This window comes from Antechinus flavipes, chromosome 5 (assembly GCF_016432865.1).
Source record: "Antechinus flavipes isolate AdamAnt ecotype Samford, QLD, Australia chromosome 5, AdamAnt_v2, whole genome shotgun sequence".
Lineage (NCBI taxonomy): Eukaryota > Metazoa > Chordata > Mammalia > Dasyuromorphia > Dasyuridae > Antechinus > Antechinus flavipes.
In genome coordinates this window covers 36,129,568-36,155,708 of record NC_067402.1, presented here as the reverse complement: position 1 = coordinate 36,155,708, position 26,141 = coordinate 36,129,568, and the positions used below count along the sequence as shown (strand labels likewise).

Genomic DNA, 26,141 nt, shown 5'->3' with positions numbered 1-26,141 from the left:
CCCTCTTCAACAATGAGATGAACCAAATCAGTCCCATTTGTTCAATAATGAATAGAACCAGCTATACCCAGAGAAATAACTCTGAGAAATGAGTGTGAATCACTACGTAGCATTTCCACTCCCTCTGTTTTTGCCCGCTTACATTTTTGATTTCATTCTCAGGTTATTTTTACCTTATTTCTAAGTTCAATTTTTCTTGTGCAGCAAAATAATTGTAAAGATACGTATACATATATTGTGTTTAACATATACTTTAACATATTTAACATGTGTTGGTCTACCTGCCATCTGGTGGAGGAGAAAAGTTGGAACAAAAGGTTTTGCAATTGTCAATGCTGAAAAAAAAAAAGCTATAATAAAAAAAAATCTATTTTTTAAAAAGCCACAATTTTGAAGAGAATTCCTAGACCTTATCAGCTACCAAGAGATCCATGACAGGTCAAAGATTAAGAGCTTGTTGTAGAGGATTTATGAGGAGATAAGAATCAAGAGTTTTGGTAAATAATGTGTTCAGGAGAATAATCATTTCAATGTGTGATCACAAATCGACTGAGATATGGAAATGTTGCATTTTCCTCCCAGAATGCTGTGAGAATTAAAGTGAGATCTGATGTGTGTTTCTCAAGCTTAGGGGTATTATAAATGTTAGACAGTGTGACTAGTTTTCCACATAACTGAATGGGTAGAGGGTTCAACAGGATGGGTGATTTATTCATAAGACTTAAGGACTGATGGCAGCGAAACTTAGAACTCCTTAGAAGTCTCCTTACATAAATACGAATGATTGCTTTATTACCTAGAAGAAAAATGGATATTCGAATGGGAGAAGGCTGGGAAGTCCATTATGAGACCATTTAAAGAATAACCAATTACTATCAAGCACAGACAAATAGCTCTGCCACATGCCTGGATGAGTCCAGTCTCCCTTCCTCCCCCCCCAACAATTCTCTGGCTACTTTCCATGGCCAAACTGTAAATATCCTTAATATTGTTTGTATCATGTAGGATGAATATACAAAAAGCTCTGCCTTGGTGAAACTAAAACCATCCAGGCAGCAAACGTTCAAAAATTCAGGCTTACCCTCCCAACTTCCTGACCCTTTCGTATTTTTAAATTATTAGATCTTTGTGTCCACACCACTCGAGGACAGAATGACTTCAGGACAAACTCCTGTGAATCCATCGCTGGAAGGGCAAAGGGCTTCTGAGTGGCACCTCAGGGAAAAGCCAATTACTGGGAGCAGATTGCTGCTGAGTTGTCCACATTTCGGTGCTTTACTGAGTGGATCCAGCTCTCTTAACATTTTGGGCATTTCCTAGTGAAGCAATGCCAGTGTCTCTTGGGGCAATCCATGGGTTCTGGGAGGACCATGGGCTGACCCGGGCCTTTGAGCTTTGGGAGATGGATCCTGGGAAGGTTTCCTCCACCCTGCTGTTTAACAGATGCCAGATATTCCAGCTTTAACCACCTCCTTCCTCCACCCTTCCAGGCAGAGAGCCATGAAGATCCTAGAAGTTAGAGCTGGAAGCGAGTTCATCAGCTCATCCAGTCCCAAGTATTCCCATTTTTCAGGGGAGGAATTAAAGCCTGGGAAGGTAAGTGACTTGTGCAGTCACAAAGTAGCAAAGAGCAGGGGCGTTTGAATCCAGGTCCCCAGCGTCTTCCCCGTGAAATCAACCCTGACAACTGCAAAAAGCCCCAGAGAGGAGTCTTGTATTCACATAGAATCATGTGTCCGGACATTTTACACAAGGACCGTGATTTGCCCCCATGGCAGCCTTGAGTCTTATTGATAACATATGCCCCTCCCTGCATCACTGGTGATTGGTGGCTCTTCTTGAAGAAGAAGAGGAAGGAGAGGGAAGACTTTGGACAAGAACCCGGGCCAGGGGGGACTCAGGTGCAGTGGGGGGCCCTGTTTGGTTCTTCCTCCGGCTTAGACTGAGCTCGGCCTGGAGAGAGGGAGGCTGGGAAAGCAGAGACTGAGGTTGATAGTGAAAATAAATTAACCTGGTTCTCTGCCTCTGTCTTCTGGACTTTCCTCGGGAAGGGAAACTTCTCTAGGAAAAGGTGGGCTCCTTGAGGGCAGGGGCCTGTTTAATCATCCCTGGTCTTTGCACTCAGCGAGTGCTGAACAAAAGCCAGTGGAACAAACGCATCGATCAGAGCTCAGTTATCACCCACCTCCTATTTTCACTTCCACAACTTGACCCTTAAATCTGTATCCCCACCCCACAGACCCCACAGACCCGCCAGCAGCTGCCCCCGCCCCGAGCTCCAGTCTCTCCTCTCCTGCAGGATTGTCTCCACTCACTGCAGAGCTGGAACTTCCACCTTCCATCTTGTTTCCACACACAAAGGCCGGCCAGACCCCCCAGGCCGCCTTGCTAGCATCCACATCCTCCTGCCTCCTGCAGGGCTGTCAGGGGGATGCCAGGGAGTTTGTTCCCAACGAGGGTCCATCCAACTCTTGATCTCACCTTTCTTCCGTCCGACCTTACAAGCCCCCTTCCCTCTGCTTGACCCTTTTGATTGTTCCATGATTTCTCATGTCAATAAGGGCGCTTTTTGGGACTGGACTGGGATGGGTGCTCCTGCGCACTCTCCCGATAACTAGCTGGTACTTCCTCCACGTACTCTGCGTCCCTTGGCACCCTGCTCCTTCCCTCTCTCCTCCTTTCTGCTCTCCCTCTCCTGATTTCAGGATCTGTAACGTGACCACCCGTTAGGTCTTCCCTCTCAGCACCAGACATCCCTGATATTGTGACTATGGACTTCACTTAATGACAATTCCAGGGGTATGAAATGCCTCCCACTGCTCACCGCTATGTGACCTTGGACAAGGCTGTCACATGAAGGTCTGACTGGGGCCTCTGGGGTCCCTTCCAGCTCCAACTTGAGCCCCACTCGTGTCTCCATCTGCTTATTGGATATTCCCAATGAGATGATCTGGAAATATCTCAGATTGGACATAGTGCCCCCCAACTGGTCTTACTAGCTTTTCCAATCCAAATCCAACCTCCCTCAAAACTTGGCTATTTCTGTCAAGGTCATCCCCATTTTCATCATTGACATCTATGATGCTGGAGTATTCTTGACTTTGGACTAGAGGTAATAGGGAGCCACTGGGGATTAGTGAGGAAGTAGAAGGGTGACATAGTCAGAACTGTGCTTTATGAAGTTCTTTGGCAGCTAAGTGGAAGTGGAGTCAGAGATATCAACTAGCAGCTTTTGCCAGTCCCAATGTGAGGGGATGAGGGTCTACCGCTGGTTTCAGTTTATTCATCTTTAAATGGGGCCCCTTTTGTGCTAAATCTATGACTTCACCAATAAAATACGTAGATTTTGCTTGTTGCTTAAGACTCGATGCTGGAGATGTTCTAGTTGAGGAAGCCAGAAAAGTGAGGGAAGAGCTACTTCACTGGGTAACTAGAACATAATCCACCAAATCAACTATTTTACTTCTTGTCCTTCATTTTGAGTGGCTAGAGCACTTTTATCTCCATAAAATAGGGACAATGGTTCCTCTAGCACTTGTCTCCGAGGCTAGGAAGATGACAAGGGAAAACCCCAAATAAATCTAACACATCATTGTGGAGGAACAGAGTGAGAGCTGGCATTTTCTCAAGTCACTGCCAATTGCCAGAGTTCTCTAAGCCCCCAACACCCCTTTTCAAAGAGGAGAAAATCAATTAATCAAAAATCACTTAGTGCCTCCTATGTGCCAGAAGCCATGTGCAACAGGCCTTGCCCTCAAAAGGAAGACGATACACAAAAGTCTGTACAAAATGAAGAGCTGGCCGAGGGGAAGTGCTCTGTCCCAGGGCCCCCAGGGCCCAGAAGTCTCCTATCTCCCCTTTTCAGCCTGTTCTTCCCACTCCACTTCCCATGGTGTCTTACTGAGCTTTTCTTAAAACAAGGATGAGGACCCTTGGCCCCAGAAAGACTTGTGGGTGCAGACACCCTTCCCTTCTGGGGGTTATGTCATGCTGCTGCCCTTAGATGCCAACTTCCTCTCTCCAGCTTCTTTCTACTTGGTGGTTATAGCACAGACAACCAGCCCTCCTGGGGCTCCTCTGTCCCTTCTTGCCAGCATCTTCCCACAAATGAAAGCCCAAAACCAGAAGCCACCCATCCAAGACTCTTCTCCCTTGCTTTGAGGAGGAGCAGTCAGTTTCCCCCTTTTGTTTCTTGAGGATTTTCTAAGCAGGGATTCTGGATGACTGAAAATCACATCAGGTTAGGGACATCTCCCCTGGACCAGATGAGGGGGCCGGCTCCCAGGGACAAGGCTGGGGACTCTTTTTAGGAGCAGTCTTATACAGGGACTCTTTTTTCTCTCTCTTCTCTGTCTGCCTGTCATTGAAAGAGATAGCCTCATGCAGTAAATGTGCAGCGAGCCTCCCTTCATCCCCAGGGGCTGACAAGGCAGTGGGTTTTTAAACGGAGGCTTGGACTGGGCAGTCTGAGAGCAAGTTGGGACAGGGAGTTGAGGGTTTTTCCAGGAAAGAGACAAAACAGCGAACTGAAAGAGGGAGGCAAAACCAACCGGACCTTCCTTCTAGCCCAGAGCCCAACTAGAGCCTGGCTGACGGCTAGCTGGCGGCTAAGAGATCCCAAACACTTTCAGCAAACAGACTGAGAGTGCTGACATCACTCACCTTCTGAAATGGGCAAGAGGCAGTCAAGAAAATCCGTCTGAGCCAACACGAGGGAGAGGAAAATCTGGAGAGAAATCCCCAAAGTGACCGGCCTCAACACCATGCTGCCGGGGTCCAGGAATTCCAAGCCAGCGCCAGGGCTGCTCTGGGTTTGGGGCCGTTTTCTCTCTCTCGGCCTTTCTCCTTGACTGGCTGAGCAATGTGGATCTCTCTCTCTTCACCCTCCTCTCCCTGTTCCAAGTCATTTCAAAGAAAGAATGCCAACCATTTCCCATGAAATCTCCCTACACCAGACGGGGTTATTTATATTTAACTCAAGCTGCGGATCAAATGCCCAGATTAAAATGAAAATCTTGCAATTTTATTTTTCAGACAGCTCTAACTGGATGCTTGTAACGTTGTGGAGGGGGAAATGGGAATGTAATCCAAATTATTAGAGGCAGATATATGGGTTGGTTATCCTCCATCATTTAACCACTTCATAACACAGTATGAACCCAATCAACTGGTCCAGTGACAACGAGGGTCCATGTGCTGCCAAACTCTGCCTTTTTCCACTGAGCACATTTTCCCTTTGTCATCCCTCTGGTGACAAATACCATACCTTAACCTTGGAGACTTCTACCATTGTCCCTTTAGATAAGTAGTCTCAAACTATATATATATATATATATATATATATATATATATATATATATATATTATATATATATATGTATATATATATGTATATATATATATAGCATACTATATATTATATAGTATATTTTACATATATATGTGTAAAATGGGAATTATATTCCAACAAAATTAAGTTTCCTTTGCAATCATATATTTTAAAAATATATTATTCTAAGAAGGGGTCCATGGGTTTCCCTGGACTGGACCATGATAAAACTAATAGAAATGATTATTTCTCTTTTATATTAATAACCAATTATTACTGGGGAGATTCAGGATGTTTTACTATCCTTACTCTACACTAGGTCAAATCAGCCTCAGAAGAACGAGGCTGGGCATGGGGATGGGCATGGGGTGAGAGGAGAGCCTTTATCTAGATTGCCCAGGCTTATGGAGGTGGTCTAAGAGTAAAAGTGACATAATCAAAGTCACATCTTCCAGACTCTTATTATAATAACAATAACAATAACAATTAGTGAGAGAATTAATATTGTAATGAGAGATAGGCTTATTCAATATTAATTCTCTCACTAATTGTTAACCAATTGTTAACCACCTATTAGGAATACCCACTCTTCCAAGGGTATGTAAGCATCCAGAGGTCTCCAGGAGGGGTCTTCGGTTGATGACAGAAGGCCAAATAGAGGGCATTAAAATTATGCCACTTCCAATAAAAGAGACTGAGACAGAACTCTGAGCCAATGGCATTTTATTAAAGGACTCATGGTCCCCTCCAATGAAGTGGACCTCAGGTTTTCCTCACGATCTGAAATGATTCTTCCTTCCAGGACCCTCTTTTATAGGGCTAGATGTCCAGATATTCAAGAACAGCTCTACCAAATACAGAATAATTCCTGACATGTGACACATGAGCTAAAATAAACAACATAATAGTTAGCAGGGCCACAAATTGGGTAAAGCGAGCAATATCTCCACACAAGATGGACAGGCTTCTCCTTAAACAGGAGAAAATGGTACAAGCTAAGACAATCAATGACCATGGTCACCGGCTCCTATTGGACAAGAGTCTGGTCCAAAGGCACAAGAATGTTTGGGGGGGACTTTCCGTGTAATTGTCATCTCTGGGCTTGGCCACGTGACAAGGAAAAAGCAGGGTGCAAGGATTTCAGCTAACTTCCTCTGATTAAGCAAGTGAACTCAGAATCTGCACTCACAGCTCTGGGACCTTAGATACAGAACTTTGATACGATTCCAGTAAACTGATTAATACTGACTAGAATACAGGAGGGGTCCAAATGAATTATTTCTCACATACCCCTTCAATCCCCAGATTCTCTGGATCGTTACAACCTGGATGCATGGAGGGCAGTCCCCCATGGGCGACGCAAAACCAGAAGGGGGCAGTCCCCTTACTGAGGCGCAAGGGAGACATTAGTGAAGAGGGGAAATGGGCACAAGTCATGACATGATGTTTATGTTCCCTTTGATTCGACATTAACTCCTAATAAATATATAATGATTATCTGAGGTGACTCTCCCATTAGCTAAGGGTCCTCCTATTAAAGCATGCCCTTCGAGAGATGAAAATTGAGGGTCCCCAGGCCATCTGGTCAAGCACAGCATCGTCTTCTGCCCTACGTGAGTTCTGGAAATCTGAGTCTGTGGAAAAGTTATTCCGTCCTGGTGATGCACGGCCTTGGATACGGTCCTCTGGGGATCTCTCCTCTTGGGAATTCTAGAAGGAGTGGGACTTCAGAGCAGCTACAAGTGCATTTGCTTCTCCAGTTCAGGTCACTTGCAGAGATCTCTGTTAAACATCTCTGACAAAATGGATCTAAATACAAATCTAGTTTGTTGTTACAATAACAGGTTAGGTAGTAAGAGCCAACTTAAATCTTAGTAGCACTATTATAAACATCACTAGATCAGAGAATTTATATTTTAGGTCAACAAATTCAAGTAACTAAATTTTTTTTAAAAATTCTCAACCCAAATTTTATATTTTCATATATAATTATCTCTCTTTGATGTAGATGAAAAAAGTTCAAGGCACTTAATTTTATATTTCTAAAACAAGTTTTGTTGCTAGATAAGCTCTAAAAGGGGCTTCTTCCTTCTAGATCTATGTCTCAGGTGACAAGACTTAAGTCGAACTCAATATAAAATAGAGCTATAAGAAGAGTTATTATTAAAAATATGCAATTCACTTAAAACATCACAAAAATTTAACTGTTGCATCAGGAAGGCCTAAATTTTAAAAAAAATGAATCTTTCTCTCTCTTAATATTATAAATAGATGTTTCAATTTTTTACACAAAAAATTTATAATCCAATTTTGTGACATCTCTCTATATATATTTGAAAGAATGTTATCTGAATCAAAAATCACCATAGGATTCAATTTTTTTCTTCTTTTTTTAAACACTTGTCCTTATCAGTGGAATTTGCTATGTGAGGAGAAAGGCAGGGACATAGCAGCATTAGTTTTGTTTGATTTTAAGTATGAGTCATTAGGAGCTAATTGTGTGACAGGATGTTAGAACCAGGTTCAGAATTAACAGGTAGGAAAACTTATTTATAAAGATGGGGACAAGTCAAGAGAATCCTACCTTCACCTTCGCAAGGTCGTTCTCTCCACTTTCCCAGAGACATCCACCTGTGGCAGTCTTCAGACTGCAGGGGCACATGGCATTTCCCATAAATGATGAACTAGCAGCCTTATGCAGGGTCAAGACATTTACATCTGGTTTCAAGACTTAGATAACAGCATAGTGAAGTCCCAAGAGATTCTTCCTCAAAGAGCAAATTCTACTAAATATAATTTAGGGCTAGATAATTGTTGTTTTTCTCATATATTAACTTCAAAATCTCATCTAGAAATTTTTTTAAAACTATTCACAAATTGCATCTATTCAAAGCCATCACTCCAACCATCATTCCCGCCTTGGTCTTCAGACAAAGCCAAAGGAAAAACATCAGACTATTTCTAGAATACAATGGGATGAGAATGAGATGAGATGCCCCTCAGCAGAGTCCATGTAGATACATAAGTCATACCTGGGCACAATTTCCTTGGTGAAAGCTCTGGTACTAGGGAACAGTTTAACCTTGGTCAAGAATTTGCTTGGGCACAATAATCACCTTTTTATGTAAGTAGTCCAAGAAGGGTTCTAGCTAACATAAGGCCAAGGTGACTTAAAAGGCAAGCTGATTATAAGCTCCACAAGTCAGACAGTGGCTGCCACGCAAGTTGCCACTGGGATGGTGTCTGAAATAACCCACTCTTATTTAATTAAATCTGTTATCCCTTGTGTGCTACGATTCCTCCTCCAACCCCTTTATAAATTCAAAACGATACTTGATGTGAACATTCTGGGAAGGAGTGCCCTACCTTCCAGTCGCCCAGACCCAAGAGACCTGTTTAGCTTTGTACTGCTATTTCTATTTCTTCATTACAAGTTCATACACAGTGAATACTTGGTTTGGTAATGGCATTAAAAGATATACGAGTTTCCAAATGATCCCAAATGACATCTACTTTACTATTCAAAAGTATCATTTCTCTACTTTGGTGGGAAAAGCCCTAGTTCCTCAAATGGCAGTGCTATAGTTTCACAATACCCTGTCAAAAGGGCTCACCCTAAAGAACTTCACAGACAAAGCTCTCCCAAGAATATTTTACCATGCTTTTCTCCCAACAGGGAGTCATCTTTAACTATTATTTTCTATTTAAAAAAAAATACCCCAATATCATATAATAGATATATTTATAATGTAACAGTGTTCACATTGAAGAGGAAAAAATATATTCTAACAGTTTCTTTTAGCCTTTTCTCATTTAAAACATCACCAAATATGTGATAATAATTCTAAATTATTATATAAAATAATTCTAAAACTTATCAATTCACAGAAAGTCATTTATCTTATTAACCCCAATATCTTCATGGTAATCACAGTAGTTTAAGTAGTGCCTATCATATGCCAGACCTTTTCTATATTTGGAAAGTTGCTTAAGCCTGTTTTTAGTAATACTTGAAAATCGTTAGCTTATATTTTCCCCAATTTTGTTAACATTCCATGCCAATTAGAAAAAGTACCTATAAATGGGATACCATTTGTTTAATTATATTCCCACAAGGTCTGAATAATATAGTGCTCATCTTTTACATAAGCCAGGCTCTGTGTTAAATATTTTACAATGTGGGTTTCTCCCAACAACCCTGGGAGATAGGTTTAAATATTTATTATTTTCTTTGTATACATACAAGGACTAATTTAATTTACTACCATTATAATATTTTCAGTCCAATCAATTTTGGTTCTTAATGACTAGTGGCAATACCTAAACATCACTTAGTACCAAGTTCATTTTTAGTTGGCTTACATTAAAAAAAAATTTCATGGTAGTCTCAATTTCCCTTTTTTTTTTTTGAGTTATCCAAAGAAACCAATTACTTTAAATTTTCTCAATTTATTGATCCTCTAATTTAACAATTTAAACCAGAGCACAGAGATAATCCTTTCTCTATCAATCAATCAACATGCATTTTATGAAACATATTTTGCAGTGTTATGTTGATTGGGGAAGGAAGATAGGTGGCAACTATCAAAGGAGCATTGCTTAAGAATTATTACTAAATCTTGTCTAATTCAGTGGGATTAAGACCCTCTCTGAAATTTCCTTTTCAAAATTCCAAAACCCTTTACTTTGAAACCCAGAATTTACACTGAAAGTGCAAATAGACTCCAACTTTCTTTCCCATCCACTCATCTTTAACTTTTTTTATTTCCTTAAGCAAAATGAATCTTTCTTTCTTCTTCCCTACTTAATTTCTCTCATAAACTCCTTTTTGGTTCTTTAATGATTATGATGGGAGGAACCCTGAACCGGTCCTCGGACTTTGAAGGGAAGAAACTCTCCTCTAGGAGAAGGCCGCCTCAGGGAATCAAGATGACACAGCTTCATTCTGTTATCTTGGTGGGACTAATTGAGTCCAGGACCCCTCCTACTTAGCTCAAACTTAAGTGGTCTCTTTCGATTGGAAATCTAGGCCTAGGGACAGTGACAACATTGAAGAAATTTCATTCAATTGATCTCTTATTTAAAAAGGGCAATTTTAAACTCATGATTTGCAGAGGCCTGAAGCAGAATCATGCTGTGCCAAGGGACCTCTCTTCCCTTGGCACAGCTGCCTACCAGGACCCCTGCCCACTGTGAAGAGGCATTCTCTTCTCAGTGATAAACCTTTTGTTATCTTTCTGCCAAGATTTCTCTGCTAGGACCTTTACCTCTGCCAGGACTGACTTCTCAGTGCCAATAAAACTTCCTTTTTGCCAAACTTTTTGGGTTGGTGAATTCTTTCATGTTGAACCTGTGCTAACCAGAAGGGGATTCTCACACCTCAACCCTCTTCACTGCCATTAACCACATCAGTTACAAATGCACAATTCAACCTAGTATCTTTAAGGACTTTTAAGCAATCAGTTCGTTAAAATCACATAGTTTTATTTTGTTTTTGTAGGTAATAGGCAAATAAACTCAAAAACAACTCATTCTGCACAAGTTTCTCATTGTAGGTGTCATAGATTTTAGCAAGCAGAATGATTTTAGAGAAAAAAAAAATCCTCTCTCTCTAAAATTAACCTATTTTTTCCCTCTCACAACATGGCTAATTTGAAAATATGTTTAAAATGATTTTGTTTGTATCAGATTTCTTGCTGTCTTGGGGGGAAAGGAAGGTAGAGGAAAGGGGAAAAAACAAAATTTGGAACTCAAAATCTTACAGAAGTGAATGTTGAAAGCTATCTTTGCATGTAGTTGGAAAAATGAAATACTATTATTAAATTTTTTCTAAAGTGATAGTGCCCAATGTAAAAAAAAAAAATTTAAACATCTTTTATGCTGGAAAAAGCACTCATCTAACTATTTTGGCAATGCCCAAAGGATGTGGTCAAATTGCACTACTGGAAAACTATTTGAAGGAGATTGTATTGATCTGAAGAGCTCAGAGTGTAACTTTTTCTGTTTCCCTTTAAATCACTCAAAATTAAGTACTTTGTTTCTTTTCCCTCTGAAAATTTCAATATTTAATACCTTTGTAAGTCATGTGCTCATTTAATTTAGATCTTTTCTGAGAGCTCTCCATTAGGTGTGCTTATTCTGAGATCTATCTTTCGAATTATACATATTCTTCAGTTCTAGCTTCAATAATTCTCTCCCTAACTTACTATAGCCTTATTATACAATTTGAATTTATTTTCACTAACCAATTAATTTCAACACAAGTTTTATTGTGTTTCTAATTTACCTAAAAAATTGATTTAAATTGTAGTGGTATCGCTGAATTTCACCAACCTTCAGGTGTTATCTGATTTCAAACTGAGTTTTCTTTTTCTGGGAGCATACTAGGATTCATCTTTAATCTGAGTCTTAATCAAAACTTGATTGGTGCCCAGGCTGTTTGTTTAAAAGCAGCAAACAACAGAAAGATAAATGAACTCCAATTCTATTCACATTTATCCTTTGCTGAAGATGGTCTAAAATTTCCTTATTCTGCCTTTTAATTATATTTTTTCCTATAATAAATTTATCCCAACTCTAAGTATTCCCTTATTCTATACTAAAATTAAAATTAATTTTACAAACTTATTTCTCAAAACTTTAGACTTAGAAACTGACTAGCTGAAACTTCTCTAGGTTTAGAAAATTTCTTTTAAAATTCTGAGTTATGGAATTATTTAAACTCACAAGATTTTTAAATGAATTTCTCCTATAGTATTTCCTAAGATTTTCTTAACACTTCCCTGAATTCCTATTTACCTGAATCTTTTTCAAATCTATCTCATGACTAATGAGACAAACCTTAAAATGCAAACTTCAGCTTTAAAGCAATCCCTATCGCTAGTTATTTTTTTAAAAGGTCCCTTTGTTGCTGTCATTATTTTCATTGAACTCTACAGAGTTGGGTAGTTTCCTATAAGCTCTTCAAATTTATTCTTTATGAAGTCATCCAAATTTAGAAATGAAAGAAATTTCATTATTCCGGTTTCCCCCACAAATTTGGTTTTCAATCTTTTTTTTTATCTTAGTTTTCAATTAATTTCTGTATCTATCTTTTGTCTCCAACATGGCCAGTATTGATAAGAGAGAGAGAGAAAAAAAAAAAAAGAAAGATTTGTCTTCTAAGCCTTTTTTTTTTTTTTTTGGTAGCCTGTTTCTTTTGGTGTCATCATTTATAAAAAAGACACTACAGAACATGTAACAAGACACAACATTAAATCCGTCCTGAACTTCTCCTAAGATTTTGAAAGTAAGATCTTACCTGTCTCCTCTATAAAGTATAGATTTTATAACCCATTAATTTCCTAATTATGTTAATTTAGTAATAATACAAAATTGCTTTAGTCTAATTTGCCAGTTGATTTCACTTTATATTTATTCTCTAATATTCATCTATAACTTTCTAAGTAGTTAAAATTTCCATGCTTTGGCCAAAACGTTTTGTATTTTCAAACCAAACTTTACAAAGCTTAATAGATCTTTCATTAGTCTTCCTCCTGACAGGGAGTCCAACTTAGTCCTAACTGGATAGTGTAGGACACAGTGCCCCTTTATACCTGACCCCATCTTTCCTGCAGACATCCTCAACCAGAATTTGCACTTACTCAGAGGAACTTCCCCTAAGAAAATTGGACTAGATTCCTGAGGACCCTGCCTTATTTTACTGGCTGTTCCTTCTGAGAAGCTCCCCAACTGATGGCTCTGGAAATTACCTCCCTCAAATATGAAGCAAGGGGAGTAATTTCCTAGTGCCTGAGACCCACCCACATGGGCATCTTTCCTACAGCTTACATGGTAATATTCAGAGGTTTGTTCTGGCAAATTATATCTATTGTTTCTATATCTATATATTGTTTAATACCTCCAGAAAATTTCACTGCTTGTCAATATCTGAGCAAACTACTCTAAGCAATCATAAGCGAAGATAACCTTTTGCTTTCCTCATCGCTGTAAAACTAAAATGAGTCTTCTTAGGGCAGAAGAGAGTGGGATTGCTCCCAGAATGGTCACATGTCCTGCCAGCTTAATGTTGTGGTAGGGAATCTCTCTCCTAAAACCGATCGCTCTCTCAAGATGGTGTCAGAGTGTTAGTGTGGGAAATCATTTCCCCAAACTCTACCCATCAAGGGATTGATCATAGGATGGGTTCCTTGACATACTGTGAGCCATTGAAAGTTCTCCCTCAACCAATTTAGGCAATTTCTCTACCAATAATAAGAATGACTTAATTATACCTTGCTAAAAGAATTTAAGGGCAAAAAAATCTATTTTAATTCTGCCAACAGGAAATTTTAAAATTAGGTAAGTGGATAGATGGCTGAAAATGAAGAATTAGCAATTCCACTGCTGAATCTTAACAAAATGAAAGAAAAATGGAGAAGGAAAAAAGCCTAGTAATCTGTTTAAAGAATTAAAATTATGGATGTTATAATTTTTGCAATACAGAATGAGTGCTCCAGAGCTTATAAATTTAGATAAATTAGCCACAAATTCAAATAGTCCCTCTTAGCCCAATTGGGGAGACCCTTCTTAATGAAAATGAACTTGGGGCAAATCAGAGCAGACTCACAATCTTGAAGAGTGAGGGGAACCTCCCGGGGCCTGTATCCATGGGGGAGTCATCAATAAGAATTTGACCTGGGATGAACTTCCTTTTGGGGTCCCTTACAGGGGCTGGCCAAAAGAGCCTGGGATTCATGTATCATTATCCCACCAGAGTTGCCATCAATATGGGGATTAAAATTATCCCATTTACAATAAAAGAGACTGAGGCAGAACTCTGAGCCAATGGTACTTTATTAAAGGGCTCATGATCCCCTCCAAAGAAGTGGACCTCAGGTTTTCCTCACGATCTGAGGTGCCTCCTCCTTCCAGAGCCTATTTTTATAGGACCAAATGTCCATTCAAAAATAGCTCTACCAAATAATGATGCCATTGATTGATATGCAACAGATAAGCTAAAATAAACAAAATAATATGTCAGCAGGGTCAGAAGTTGGATGAAGCAAGGAATATCTCTACACAAGATGGAAAGGCTTCTCCTTAGACTAGGCAGGATGAAATAGTATAAGCTATCACAATCTAAGTGGTCGGAAGATGGTCACCTGCTCCTACTGGACAAGAGAGTGGTCCAAAGGCACAAGAATGTTTTGGGGGACTTTCCATGTAGTTGTCACCGTGACAAGGAAAAACAAGGGTGGAGGATCTTTAACTTCCTCTAGTTAAACAACTATAACTAAGTTCACTTAAAAAAAAAAAAAAACTTAGAATCTGTAGCTCATGGCTTTGGGGTCTTATATACAGAACTTCAATTAATACTGATTGAAATAGGGAAGAAGTCCAAATGAATTATTTCTCACAAAAGGAACATCATTTTATTAAATATTTGCTAGCCATAATTAATAAAATGATTAATTACCCAGAAATTGTCTCTTGAATGTTGTATTCATCACATAACAAAGGTTAAGAATACCTACTTTTAAAAAAAGTGAGTTAAATTTTAAGATGCCACTTTCTATAAAGATTTTTTAACATTTCTCGGTAGAAGGAGTCTCTTGTTTGTGTCCAGACCTAAGTACAAGAGATTCTCAGGCTAATTGATAATATGAGGACTCGTTTGTCAATTTGTATTTCAAGAAATTTGATCATATCACATCCTATCTTAGGTCATGCACAGTTGTCCCGATGAAAGTTTTGATATCTAGAAATGATTACTTTTTACTTTGTCAAAAAGTTGATGGCTGGGTAGGCAGACGACGGGCCTTGGGGTCAGAAAGGCCTTGCCTCAAGTCTCCACCTGGCGCCTCCTGGATCTGCTCCACACTAACTGCTTAGGGCCTTGGGTATTTCCTTACACTCGTGAATTGAAAAGTAGGTGCCCCTATTCCTGGGGGAGGGCATTTCTTTACTAGAAGTTCCCCACGCTAATGACATCAGACCCTGTTGCAGTGACCTGAGGATAAATCAAATTTCAGCGGGTGCAGCTGATGGCTGGGTTGAAGTGAATTTTCATGTCTTGAGTGTCTTACAAGAGTTCCCCTGAGAAGTGCTTGAGGTGGCCTGGCAGCCCCTGACAATTAGGATTCTGTTCCTGTGGCAGCTAAGGGGACCTACAGCACACAGAGCGCAGAATCTGGAGTCAAGAAGACCCTACTTCAAATCAAGCTTCAGATACTATCTAATGACCTTGGGGCAAGTCACTTAACCTAGGTCTGCCTCAGTTTCCTCAACTGTCAAAAGGGGATAACAATAGTATCTACCTCACAGAATTGTTGTGAGGATCAAATGAGATAATATTTGTAAAAAGTCATTAGCACAGTTCCTGGCAAATAGGAGGCACTTACAGCTTGTCTCCTTCCTCACTGTGTGGTAAGGACAACTGGGGGGCCTACTGAGGGCCCCCAATGCCCCAGTCAGGATGAGGGGAGCTAGGGTTCCTTTGATTACAATCAGAGAGAATGGGAAAGGATCCATCTCATAGGTTAGGACAGACATGAGGTGGATGCTTTAGGACAAGGGTATTCACCTTTTATTTATGTTTTTGTATCTTGTATCTCTTTGGCAGTCTAGTGACCCCTTCTCAGAAGAATGCTTTTAAATGCATAGAGTAAAATAGAGAGGGTTACCAAAGGAAACCAATTATATTGAAATACATCAGAATTTCTTAAAAGTTTGTATTTCAGAACCCCTGCTTTAGAAGGAAAGTCTGTGTTTTAGAAGAAAAGCAAAAGAATCCACTCTGGTTATTACTAGAGTAGAAGAAAAGGAGCTTCTGTTTGGGCAGCTCACTCTTGAAAGATTTAGCTCAAAAGACAGGGGATCATGGGTTAAGTCAGGATGAGGGGATTCCCAAGCTCTCCCTGCTTACTTCCCAGAGTGGAAAAGGAAGCTGGGGGACATTTGCTGGGGGGGGGGGGGGGGAAGGCACTGGGTTTGCTGACAACACAGGGAAAGTAGCCTGCCTTCTTAAGTGGAGAGCACCCTGGACTTGGAATCAAGAAAGCTGGAGTGAGAATTCCGGGGCAGACACGAGTCATGTGTCCCTGGCTGCAATCTCAGTTTCCCAGGGTGTAAGATGAGAATACAAAAACACTTTGTCCAAGGTGGAATGAGGGGCAAGTAAGACCACCCAGAAAGCACGGCCAAAGCTCAGCTTTATTATAGAGTGTTAGTAGCTATCCCCACTACCATTCTAACCATGATGCCGTCCTGGCCCGCAGCGGAGCTAACCTTGGCCAGATGGACAAGACACTCCGACTCAACGGCCAGAGTGGCCGGGCTCTGCGCCCGCCCTGAGCAGCTGTCTGTCCGTTGTCTACATCTCCACAGACACCCTAGAAAGGAGGCCCCTGGAGAACACGGACCATCTCACAAAAGACAGGTTCAGAGATGGCTAAGAAACCGGGAGGATGGCTGGCTCTAAGCAGGAGAGCTGGAATCTGAGCCGGGGCCCTGGGACTCCAAAAATAAAAGATGAGTCATCAAGAGGAGCCAGCGCATAATGGTAGGGAGCACAGAGGCTTGGACAACCCCAGGAATAGCTGAGGCTGGGTTCTGCTTCCCTCATTTCTTGAATCACCATGGGGCAAGTTGCTCCTCCCCAACCTCCATCAGCCTCAGTTTCCTCATCTGAATCCATGACCCTGTGAAAAACTCCCCATAACCAAGTTCTCCAGTTTTCAAGGCCAATCAATAAGCTGTGTATTGGGGTCAGCCTGACCCTGGCACTCAGAAGCCTGCCGCCCCCTTGCCTATGTCCGCCCTCCTCTGGGCTCCTGGGACCTGGCTGGCAGCATTCCCTGGCCCTGGGCAGGCCGAGCCTGCCAGCGGGGTCCTGGGTTGGGTGGGCTCAGCCTGCTGCTGGCATGACAAACCAGCAGGGCCGCTTTAAACCCACGGTACAATATTCTCTGCCCTACGCCCTATCCCCCTCATGTGGGCTTAGTCGGGAAGACTCTGTCACACATTTTCCAGCTGTGTGACCCCAGCCTCAACTTCCTCCTCCATAAAATGGGGATGATGATAGCATTCACCTCCCCAGCTGTGGTGGGGATTAAATGAGATGAGTGTAAAAAGCCGCTGTTGTTACCACTGGGGCTGTTTGGGGCTTGTTACTGTTGTCTCATCGAGCTCACTGGTTACCGACCCCCCGGCTCCCGATGTCTTTGGCATGAAAACTATTCTAACAGTGACGTGTGAAAGCACAGGAGATATCCGGAAATGTGACCCACAGATCATGTCACCGAAAACTCGACAATCAACAACTCAAAAGACTGGACTCTTTGGCCAACCTTGTCCAAGCAGCTGAGACAACCTCAGAATTCACGGGACCCAATGACTAAGAACCAAGAACACAGGAGGAGGAATGAGCTAGGGCGCTGAACCTGCCCGCATTTCCTCGGCATTTACTCGCCGTGCCATCTTTGAGGAACTTTGACCCTTCCCATTGTCAGTTTCCTCCTCTTAAAATGGGGCTAATACTACATAGTTTTGAGCCTCAGGGGGCTGGTGTCTGGATCAAATGAGGTCACCTAGATAAAGAAAGCACTTTATAAAACTTAAAAGTGCCACAGAAATGCCAGCACTCCCCCTCCTGTCACAAGAGACAGTGGGGTGTGGTAGATAGTGGGCCAGCCTTCAAGCTCGGAAAACCGGCTTTGAATTCTACCTTTGGGACTATGAGACTGGGAGAAGCCACTTCACTTCTCTGATGTCCAAACCTGTGATGGCAGAGAGTTTCTTTATTCTGATAAAAGCACAGGTCCACTCCCTTTTCCCCTTCACTACCAGGAATAATAATGAAGGAACTCCATAGAACAAAATTATTCCTGGTTCTTTGAGAGCCAAACAGAACAAGTCTAATCCTTTTTATGACATATCCTCTCTACTCAAATGATCACATAGACCTTGATTTCCCTACCTCAGAGTTCCCGCCAATAGCCATTCCCCTAGCACCTCTTGTCCATGACCTCCCCTAAATCCTCCAAAATGGGCACAACCAATATATTGAGGTTTTTCTTTGATTTTTTTCTGACCCTGTGAGGAGACCAGTGGAGTGTTCTGGCTGTCCACCTCACATTCTTTCTCTTGTCACCTGACCAGCATGGTTTTTCCCTAGTCACACAATTCACTGATGACTTAATTTACTTTTGTTCTATGGAGTTCCTTCATTATTAAGTCAGAGTCCCCGTACTCCTGTCCTTTGTGTGGAATTCATCTTTAATTGTAGGCTTTAGTGTTCCAGGTCTCAGTGTCAGAGAGCAATATTGGAAAAAAAAAAATGTTGAGATAGAAAATATCTATTGGTATGGGAAGCATGGGGTTGGTAAAAAAAATGTTTTTTCCAAAAAGAATCCAGCTCACTTTTTCCCTCTTTTTCAACTCTGGGCCCAGCTCCTTGTCTAGAACCTATATATAAGCCCACTTTTGAACAATTTTTATTAGATGTCCACTCAGATATATCCATGTTAAAATTTAGGCAATAGACATATTTCACCCATTTCCTCTTCCCTGTGTAGATGGTCAGGTCAAGCTCCTTTGAGTGATTTAAAATCTCTTCCAAGAGTCTCTACAATTTGTAGTCTTGGGATTTGATTAAATAAATATAATTTCATCTACAAAGTGGAGCATGTGGAGGACCTCCCCATCTACTCTAAAGCTGTCCTTAAACCACACTCTTTCTTCCATAAACAGTGGCAAATTTGTTGGGTAAATATACATATCCCTGTTTTATGTTTCACTTGACCCTCATCAGACAGATGCTGAACAACAGTTGTTACAACTTTCAAGAGATTTTGAATATAAATACAACATAAGGATGGGAGATACAACCATGTAAGTTGTAAGATGTAAGATCAACCTTCTAAGAGAACCTATAAGTATGGTAGCTTGTTCTGCAAAGTTGAATGGTTTTTTTCCCCCATAATCAACAATGAGCCCAATGGGATCTTGTATTTTTTTGAGTCAGCTGTGAGATGGTAAAGATGCTGTCCACTGTCAAAAAAAAGTTTGCAAAATCCTGCTTGTTCTCTACCAATACCCTCAACGAGGAGGTCTTCAATTCATGTTCAGATAAACCTCATAAATGTTTTGAATAGGTGAGAAACTCAGCATATAGGTTGACAGTTGTTATTCTCTTCTTCATTCCTTTTTGAGATCAACGAGGTCTGAAGTTCTTTTTTCCACATCCTTGGCATTTACTTCCTTCAGATAAATGAATCTCTCAATGCTTTTTGGTTGTGTTGTCTCTAGCAGTGATATCTTTTCTCTATTTTAATTCAATCCAACTGCTCCTCTCACCACTCTTCTTCTTAATACCTACCATCTCTCTTTCTTCTGTGATTATGCTGCTAGGGTCCAAATGTGGTAGTTTCACTATTTTTGATGGAAAAACAGTTTGTTGTGATAGTTTTTGCAGATCTTTTCCATTTTTCTTCTATTTGTAGTTCTTTGTTTTGATTCTTAAATATCCTTGGGATTACTTTGCTTAGTAGAGTATCTTCGTTCTCTTGCCAAGCTTCCTTCAGACTGGTTTCCTCATAGTTTTGCCATCTGAGAAGCAGAATAACTCAGATCTTTCTGTTTTGCCATAGACATTTAAACACTCTCAAGTCTCTCCAAGCTAAATCCCAATTTCATCAACTGACCCTCACAAATATCAGGCCTTTTACTCCTGCTCCCTCTGGAAACTCTCTAGTTTACCAATGGCCTTCCTAAAAGGCAGTAGCCAGAACTAAACACAGTATTTTAGATGTGGTCTGACCAGATAAGAGAACAGTGGTTTTATTTTCTCCTAAGAACTGAGAGCTTTGTGTCTCATTATAGCCCAGGGGTGAATCAAAAAATCTGCAGATTTTTCTGTAAATGCAGTTTGACTACAAATCCCCTATCCTTTACTTGGGAAGTTAATTTTTTTTTTTAATACAAGAGTTAGAAGTTCATCTCTTAAAAGTCTCTTTTATAGAATGACCCAATATTCCACCTGACTTGCTTTTCATGAGGAAAGATATAGCAATCAGGGGCAACACAAGTTTAGAATATATACTAATCCATAAAATCTTTGGTGAAAGATTATGAGCAGTAGGTTCTGATAATGTTTTGCTTAACCGATTTTCTTTTTTTATAAGGGAAGGCACAATTGAAAATTGACATTGGAATAAAAAAGTAAAAAGCAGCAACATAACATGAAAGAAAAGGGATAGAAAAAATAAAGAAAAGAAGAAAGGGAGAGAGGGAAGAAAAAAAAGAAAATTCAGAGAGTCTCATAATATCTCCAAAAGCATATTTGGAGAATTTTACAATGATTTTTACTTTTTGACTTCTTTTTAGTTGAAGAATTATTCTTCTGGCAATTAAATAGTAATCTAGCCTAACGAGCTTTTTGATGAAAGCCTGAAAGGTCATGAAATTGCCTATACAATTTGTTTCTATTTCTGTTCTATGGACAGGAATAGGAATGTGACTGTATTGGGCTTTCTAGGATTCTAATTACAAGAGAATCCCCCGAGTCAATGGAGAAATCTATCAAACATATCCTGCAGGAGGAGAAACTAAAGAAACGTTTTCCCGATCATTCCAAACTCAAGAAAAACAATGAAGCTCTGGAACTAGAACACATCATCGTGGAAGAGGAAAACAAGAAATACTATTTAGAAATATTTCAACTCTGAAATTTCTCTGGAGAAACAGAGAAAGTGAATTCCAAAAACTAGAGCTGCAAAGAAAAAAAAAGATTGGGAAGATAAAATGCTGAATTCAAGCAGGATTACCAAAAGACTTATGCCAACATGGTGAAAGAGTCCAGTTCTGGGGAAAACAATGAAACTCTGGAACTAGAACACATCATTGTGGAAGAGGAAAACAAGGAACTCTTTATGTATAATGCTTCAACTCCAGAAATTCCCTGGAGAAACAGAATGTGAATTCCAAAAACTGGAGCTACAAACAAAGAAGACTGGGAAGAGAAAATGCTGAAATTCCGTGAGGACATCAAAGAACCGTGCAGCATGAAAAATAATGGAAGATATAGAAAAAGAAAATGTCATTGATGAGGAGAATTTTATTTATGAAAACGTTGACTCTGGTATACTGGAAATCCAGAAAGACTGAATTCAAAACCCAACAACTATTTGTAACATCACTTTTGAAAAACGCTGCCGAGAAATACTTTGAAAATCAGCGAAACTAAATGACAGAAATGATGGCTAAAAAATTCCCTGAAGAGGAAGACTTTTCCTGAGAAGGAAATCCTCCCTGAAAAGGAAGTGAATGCAGGGCGACAAAAAAGTTCCCTGAGGAGGAAGTCTTTCCTGAGAAGGAAATCCTCCCTGCAAAGGAAGTCAATGAAGGAAATTTGGACAAAAAAATTCCCTGAAGAGGAAGACTTTTCCTGAGTAGGAAATTATCCCTGAAAAGGAAGTGAATGCAGGAAATTTCGACAAAAAATTCCCTGAGGAGGAAGACATTCCTGAGAAGGAAATCCTCCCTGCAAAGGTAGCAGAAGTGGAAGAAAAAAGAACAACAGAAGAAAATGAAGGAACTAAGGGAAATTCAGAACTTCAGGTGAATAAAGAACAAGAACCACCTATAATATTATTAGAAACCCAAAATTCTTCAGTTCAGTTCTAGAACTTTGAGAGGACCACTACTGAAGAAGCCCACAAGATGTTTTGGAACCACTTGCTTTCAAACCCTCAGGAAAAAACTGAGCAAGGGGCCAAAAGAAAGAAAAAACAAAAGGATTGAGAATTTTTTCCCTTGATAAAACCCACAAATATCACACCGCACCATGGAAAGATTTCCATTAACTCACCGGTACAGATTGCAGACTGGAAAACAGAGCATGTGCAAATATGGCATAGACTGGTATTCCAACCGTTTACCTCTGGATGGATAGATAGTCCTTAGAACAACAGCCCCCTGAAGAGATCTGCCCTCATAAATAGCCATGATAGGAAGAAGATTCTGAAAGCAATCAAAAGGCTCAAAGATCATGAGGCAGCCCAGGAAAAAGAGAATGAGAGAAAAGTTGCCATAAGGATTGGAATTCATGAGATTCCTCTACTCTAGAAATATTCCCTACCGGGTATTTTGCTCCACTCGAGTCTCCGATTCCCCGTGTGTCATCTACTAGGGATCCTATGATTTCTGCTCATTCTGTAGCTCCTTGTTAGCTCCATATATCCCAGGCCTCTGAACCCCAGTGATCTTTCTTCCTTCATTGAAGAGCAGAGATTCTCCATTTGCTCCCGGAGCATGTATATGCTCCTACGGTCCTCGGCCTAAGAGCTCCCTCAGGACCACCCCCAAAGCGCTCCGATTTTAGTAAGTCTTTCCAGCAGACAGGAAAAATCTACACCCAGCTTTTTTTCTCCATGATCAGGAGTAAAGAAAATGAAGAAATCTTTAAAGTCAGTGGGAACAGAATGGGGAGGATTGGGGCAAAAAAGACTTTAAAGAAACTCCGAACAATGAAGCTGGGATAGGAAGATGTCTTCATCACTACTGGCTGACGACACTGGTTTATTTAGAACTGCAGCAGCTAACTGGGCCCTTGGGAGAAGAGCCGGCTCTCGATGAGCCTCTTGGGGCAGGTGAGCAGGCTTCCCCTGCTGCCACCCACTATAGGGTCAACAAAGATTTCAAACTATCCCACTCCAGGGTGTGCTGGGGAGAGACAGTGTAGAGCATGGCCCTCAGAAGTACCCTTTTCAAGGGCATGATGATCCTAACAGAGGAAGCCCTGGCGGGAACAGGGAGGGCCCTGGCAAGGGCTGGGCTATACAAGTACAGCATCCAAATGGGGGAAGGCAGCGGCAGGGCTGGGCGTGAGAGTTTGGAGAGGACTTGTGCAGTCTCCTAACAGGATACTTATTATCTCTGCCTGCATTGTACAAGAGGTAGATTGTTTCTACCATCTCATCACGTTTACAACATACTAACATAAAATGTGACTCCGTAAAGTATGCTTATAAGCATTGTGGCAATAACATTTATGTGAATTTGATTTTTTTCATGGTAAAGAAAGACGTCAGAAATATTTATGGATATGCTATGTAACCTGACAAGTGGTGATTTCCCCCCTTTAGGGGATAACGGAGAAAGAAGTCAGAAAAAAGACACGGTGGAAAGAGAATGGTTGCTATCTAGAGTTGTAGAACCTGTAGATCTCTCTCACTCTGCCAGAGAGAGAGAGACTTAATGACCGGGGTACTGTCCGGAAATAGAGACATCAGAGGCCATTTCTGGCCCAGATCAGAGCACTTCAGCTAAGAACTATAGCTGCAGGACAGAAGGAGTCAGAAAGACAGGGCTCACAGAGCAGACTGGGGGGAGCTCCTCCAAAGAGGGGGAGACAAGGCTTTTGAGCCACAGCTATTTCCAAGGAAGAGGGTGATGGTCTCAGGGAGCTGGTGAGTAGGCGGGAAGCCTAGGATCCCGGTGAACGCTGTACGCTGTGCAGGGGATCAGGTTGCCCTCAAGATAGCCAGAGTTGAGGAGCAGTTGGAGTGGAGAAAACTCTCCAGTTGTACCAGCAGCACTTCAGGGAAAGGTGGCAGCAAGCCAAGCTACAGGCCAAGCTACCATGGCCAAGAAGACTTCAGTTGGGCCAGTCCCAAAGAGAAGTCGAGTATCACTCAGAAGTGAGCTGTTTTCCACCTAGTCCTGGAGGCGTATTTCATAAGAGCATCTCTCCAAACAAAGGCTGGGCTACATGAGCACAAGATCCAAACATAAAGGCAGCGGCAGGCCTGGGCATGAGAGCTTGGAGAGGACTTGTGCTGTCTCCTAACTGTATACTTATGCATCAGTTTTATTTACTTATACTCTGCTTTGACTATATAAGAGTCATGTTATGATTTGGTCATGTTTACAACATAGTAATATGATGTGATTCCATAAAGTATGCTTGTAAAACACAATATAATTGGCAATAACATATATGGGAATTTCTGATTTTTTTCATGTAGTCTTGTCACAAAAATTCCCGCTATAAGCAGACAATTGCATGTGTTTTTCTTTTATCTCTTCATCCCTGTGTCTTTCATTGTCTAGTGAACTAAAAATTGTTTTGTAGGGGCAGATTGCAAATTATGCCTGGACTTTGCTATGATTTAACTAAAACCTTTTTCTTATTAAAAAAAAAAGAAAGAAAGAAAAAGGAAAGAAAAGAAGGAAGGAAGGAAGAAAAGAAAGAAAGAAAGAAAAAGAAAGGAAGAAAGGAAGGAAAATGGAAGGAAAGAAAAGAAAAGAAAAGGACAGAAAGGAGAGAAGAAAATTAAGCAAGCACATGTCTTGAAGGCAGCCAACTGGACTGGCTGGAATGCGTTTTATTCCACTCCATATCACCTTGAACAAATCATTTGTTGTTATTTCTCTTCTCTTTTCTCATCTGTACAACTGGGGGACTGGACTTGGTTATCTTAAGCACCTTCTAAGCCCTGACATTCTAGTCTAGGAGAAAGCTGGCCCCCGGATTTAGAGTCAGAGGATTTGGATTTCCATTCCAGCTCTACTCCTTATCAGATTCCTCACTGGTAAAAAAGATGGACCACCTGATCTCCAAAGGCAGAGAGGCTGGGATCCTGGTATGGTTTAGCCCTTTACGGCCACAAGGGGGTGATGAATCCTCATCAGTAGCAATAAAAGGCACCGTCCCAATGAGTGATGGGACAGTTTGGCTGGAGGATATATTCCCTGGGGATTCCCTGCCCCCGCTCCCTGGGGTCTCTGGTCCCTTCTTGGGATCAAGCACTGAGAAGCTGAGTGAAGAAGGATGTGCTTCTTTTCACCCCCTTTCTGGTACAGGCCTGAGTGTCCTGAATAGTCTGGCCCCAGTCTCCCCAGACACGGGCAATCACTGTATTTCTGTACAATCTCATTATCTTATGCTCAGATACAATAATTTGAAGTATCATTAACGGTCTAAGAAGAGAGAAGAAAAACCATATAATCCACGCACGACCTTATGTTGGGGGGCTGACCGAGTTGGGAGGAAGGCTGTTTCTGCCCTAAACAAAGAGCTTTTAAAACTCCCAGCCTGTAAGTAATGCTAAAAGTAATAGCAGGCAGAGGGTTATTGATTGGCTCTGCCCTGGAAAATGGAATTAGGAACCTGGCCTTCCTGCTTACAGATTAGTGATGATTCAATTAACTGGAGAGGGGGCTTCATTTTCAAGTCCACCCACTCATCCTCAGCAGATCTGTCCTTGGGCCAGGAGAGATGACTATGGGTGAAGATGAGTTAAGGGTGCCCAGGGTCCCCAGGGAGCACAGAAGGGGCATGGGGTGAACAGGGGCTTTTTTAGTTCCAAGGACAGAAAATCTGCATGAGAGCAGGAAGGAAATGAGAACCAATCCAAGGATTTAACATCTAGTGGTAGCTCTAAGTTTTCACAACAGCTCTGGAAAATAGTGGAAGTATTGAAAAGTAGCAAAGTGGTGCACAGGCTACTTCCAGTTTGGAAGGCTGGAAGACCTGAGTTCAAATTCAGCCTCAGATACTTACTAGCTGTGTAACTCTGGGCAAGTCACTTAACTCAGCCTCAGGTTCCTCATCTGTAAAATGGGGATGATAATAGCACTTATCAGGGTTTTTATGATATGAGATCTGTAAAACTTAAAGTACTATATAAACACTATTATTATTATCTTTATTTTATAGCTGAGGGATCTGAGACTGAGGAGCTAAAATGGTCAGTCAGTACTTTGTAAAACTTAAAGCACTATATAAACACCATTATTATTATTATTATTATTATTATTATCTCTCTTT

General features: G+C 41.0%; 2 protein-coding genes across 6 annotated transcripts in view; both read right to left on the bottom strand.

Annotated features, from left to right (window-relative positions):
• COLQ (collagen like tail subunit of asymmetric acetylcholinesterase) overlaps window positions 1-4,950 on the bottom strand; it is a 73,305-nt gene extending 68,355 nt beyond the window's left edge. For 2 of the 5 annotated variants that reach the window (XM_051963124.1, XM_051963123.1), the window contains exon 1: window positions 4,663-4,948. In XM_051963124.1, the coding sequence (XP_051819084.1) occupies window positions 4,663-4,765 (103 nt within the window). In that variant the 5' untranslated portion in view covers window positions 4,766-4,948. Of the gene's footprint in view, window positions 1-4,662 lie in introns of all 5 variants that reach the window. The other 3 variants (XM_051963120.1, XM_051963122.1, XM_051963125.1) reach the window with 2 other exon arrangements.
• A 1,085-nt stretch (window positions 4,951-6,035) lies between these two features.
• HACL1 (2-hydroxyacyl-CoA lyase 1) overlaps window positions 6,036-26,141 on the bottom strand; it is a 72,351-nt gene continuing 52,245 nt past the window's right edge. The window contains exon 17 of the mRNA XM_051963117.1: window positions 6,036-7,150. Coding sequence (XP_051819077.1) covers window positions 7,139-7,150 — 12 coding nt within the window. The 3' untranslated portion in view covers window positions 6,036-7,138. The remainder of the gene's footprint in view (window positions 7,151-26,141) is intronic.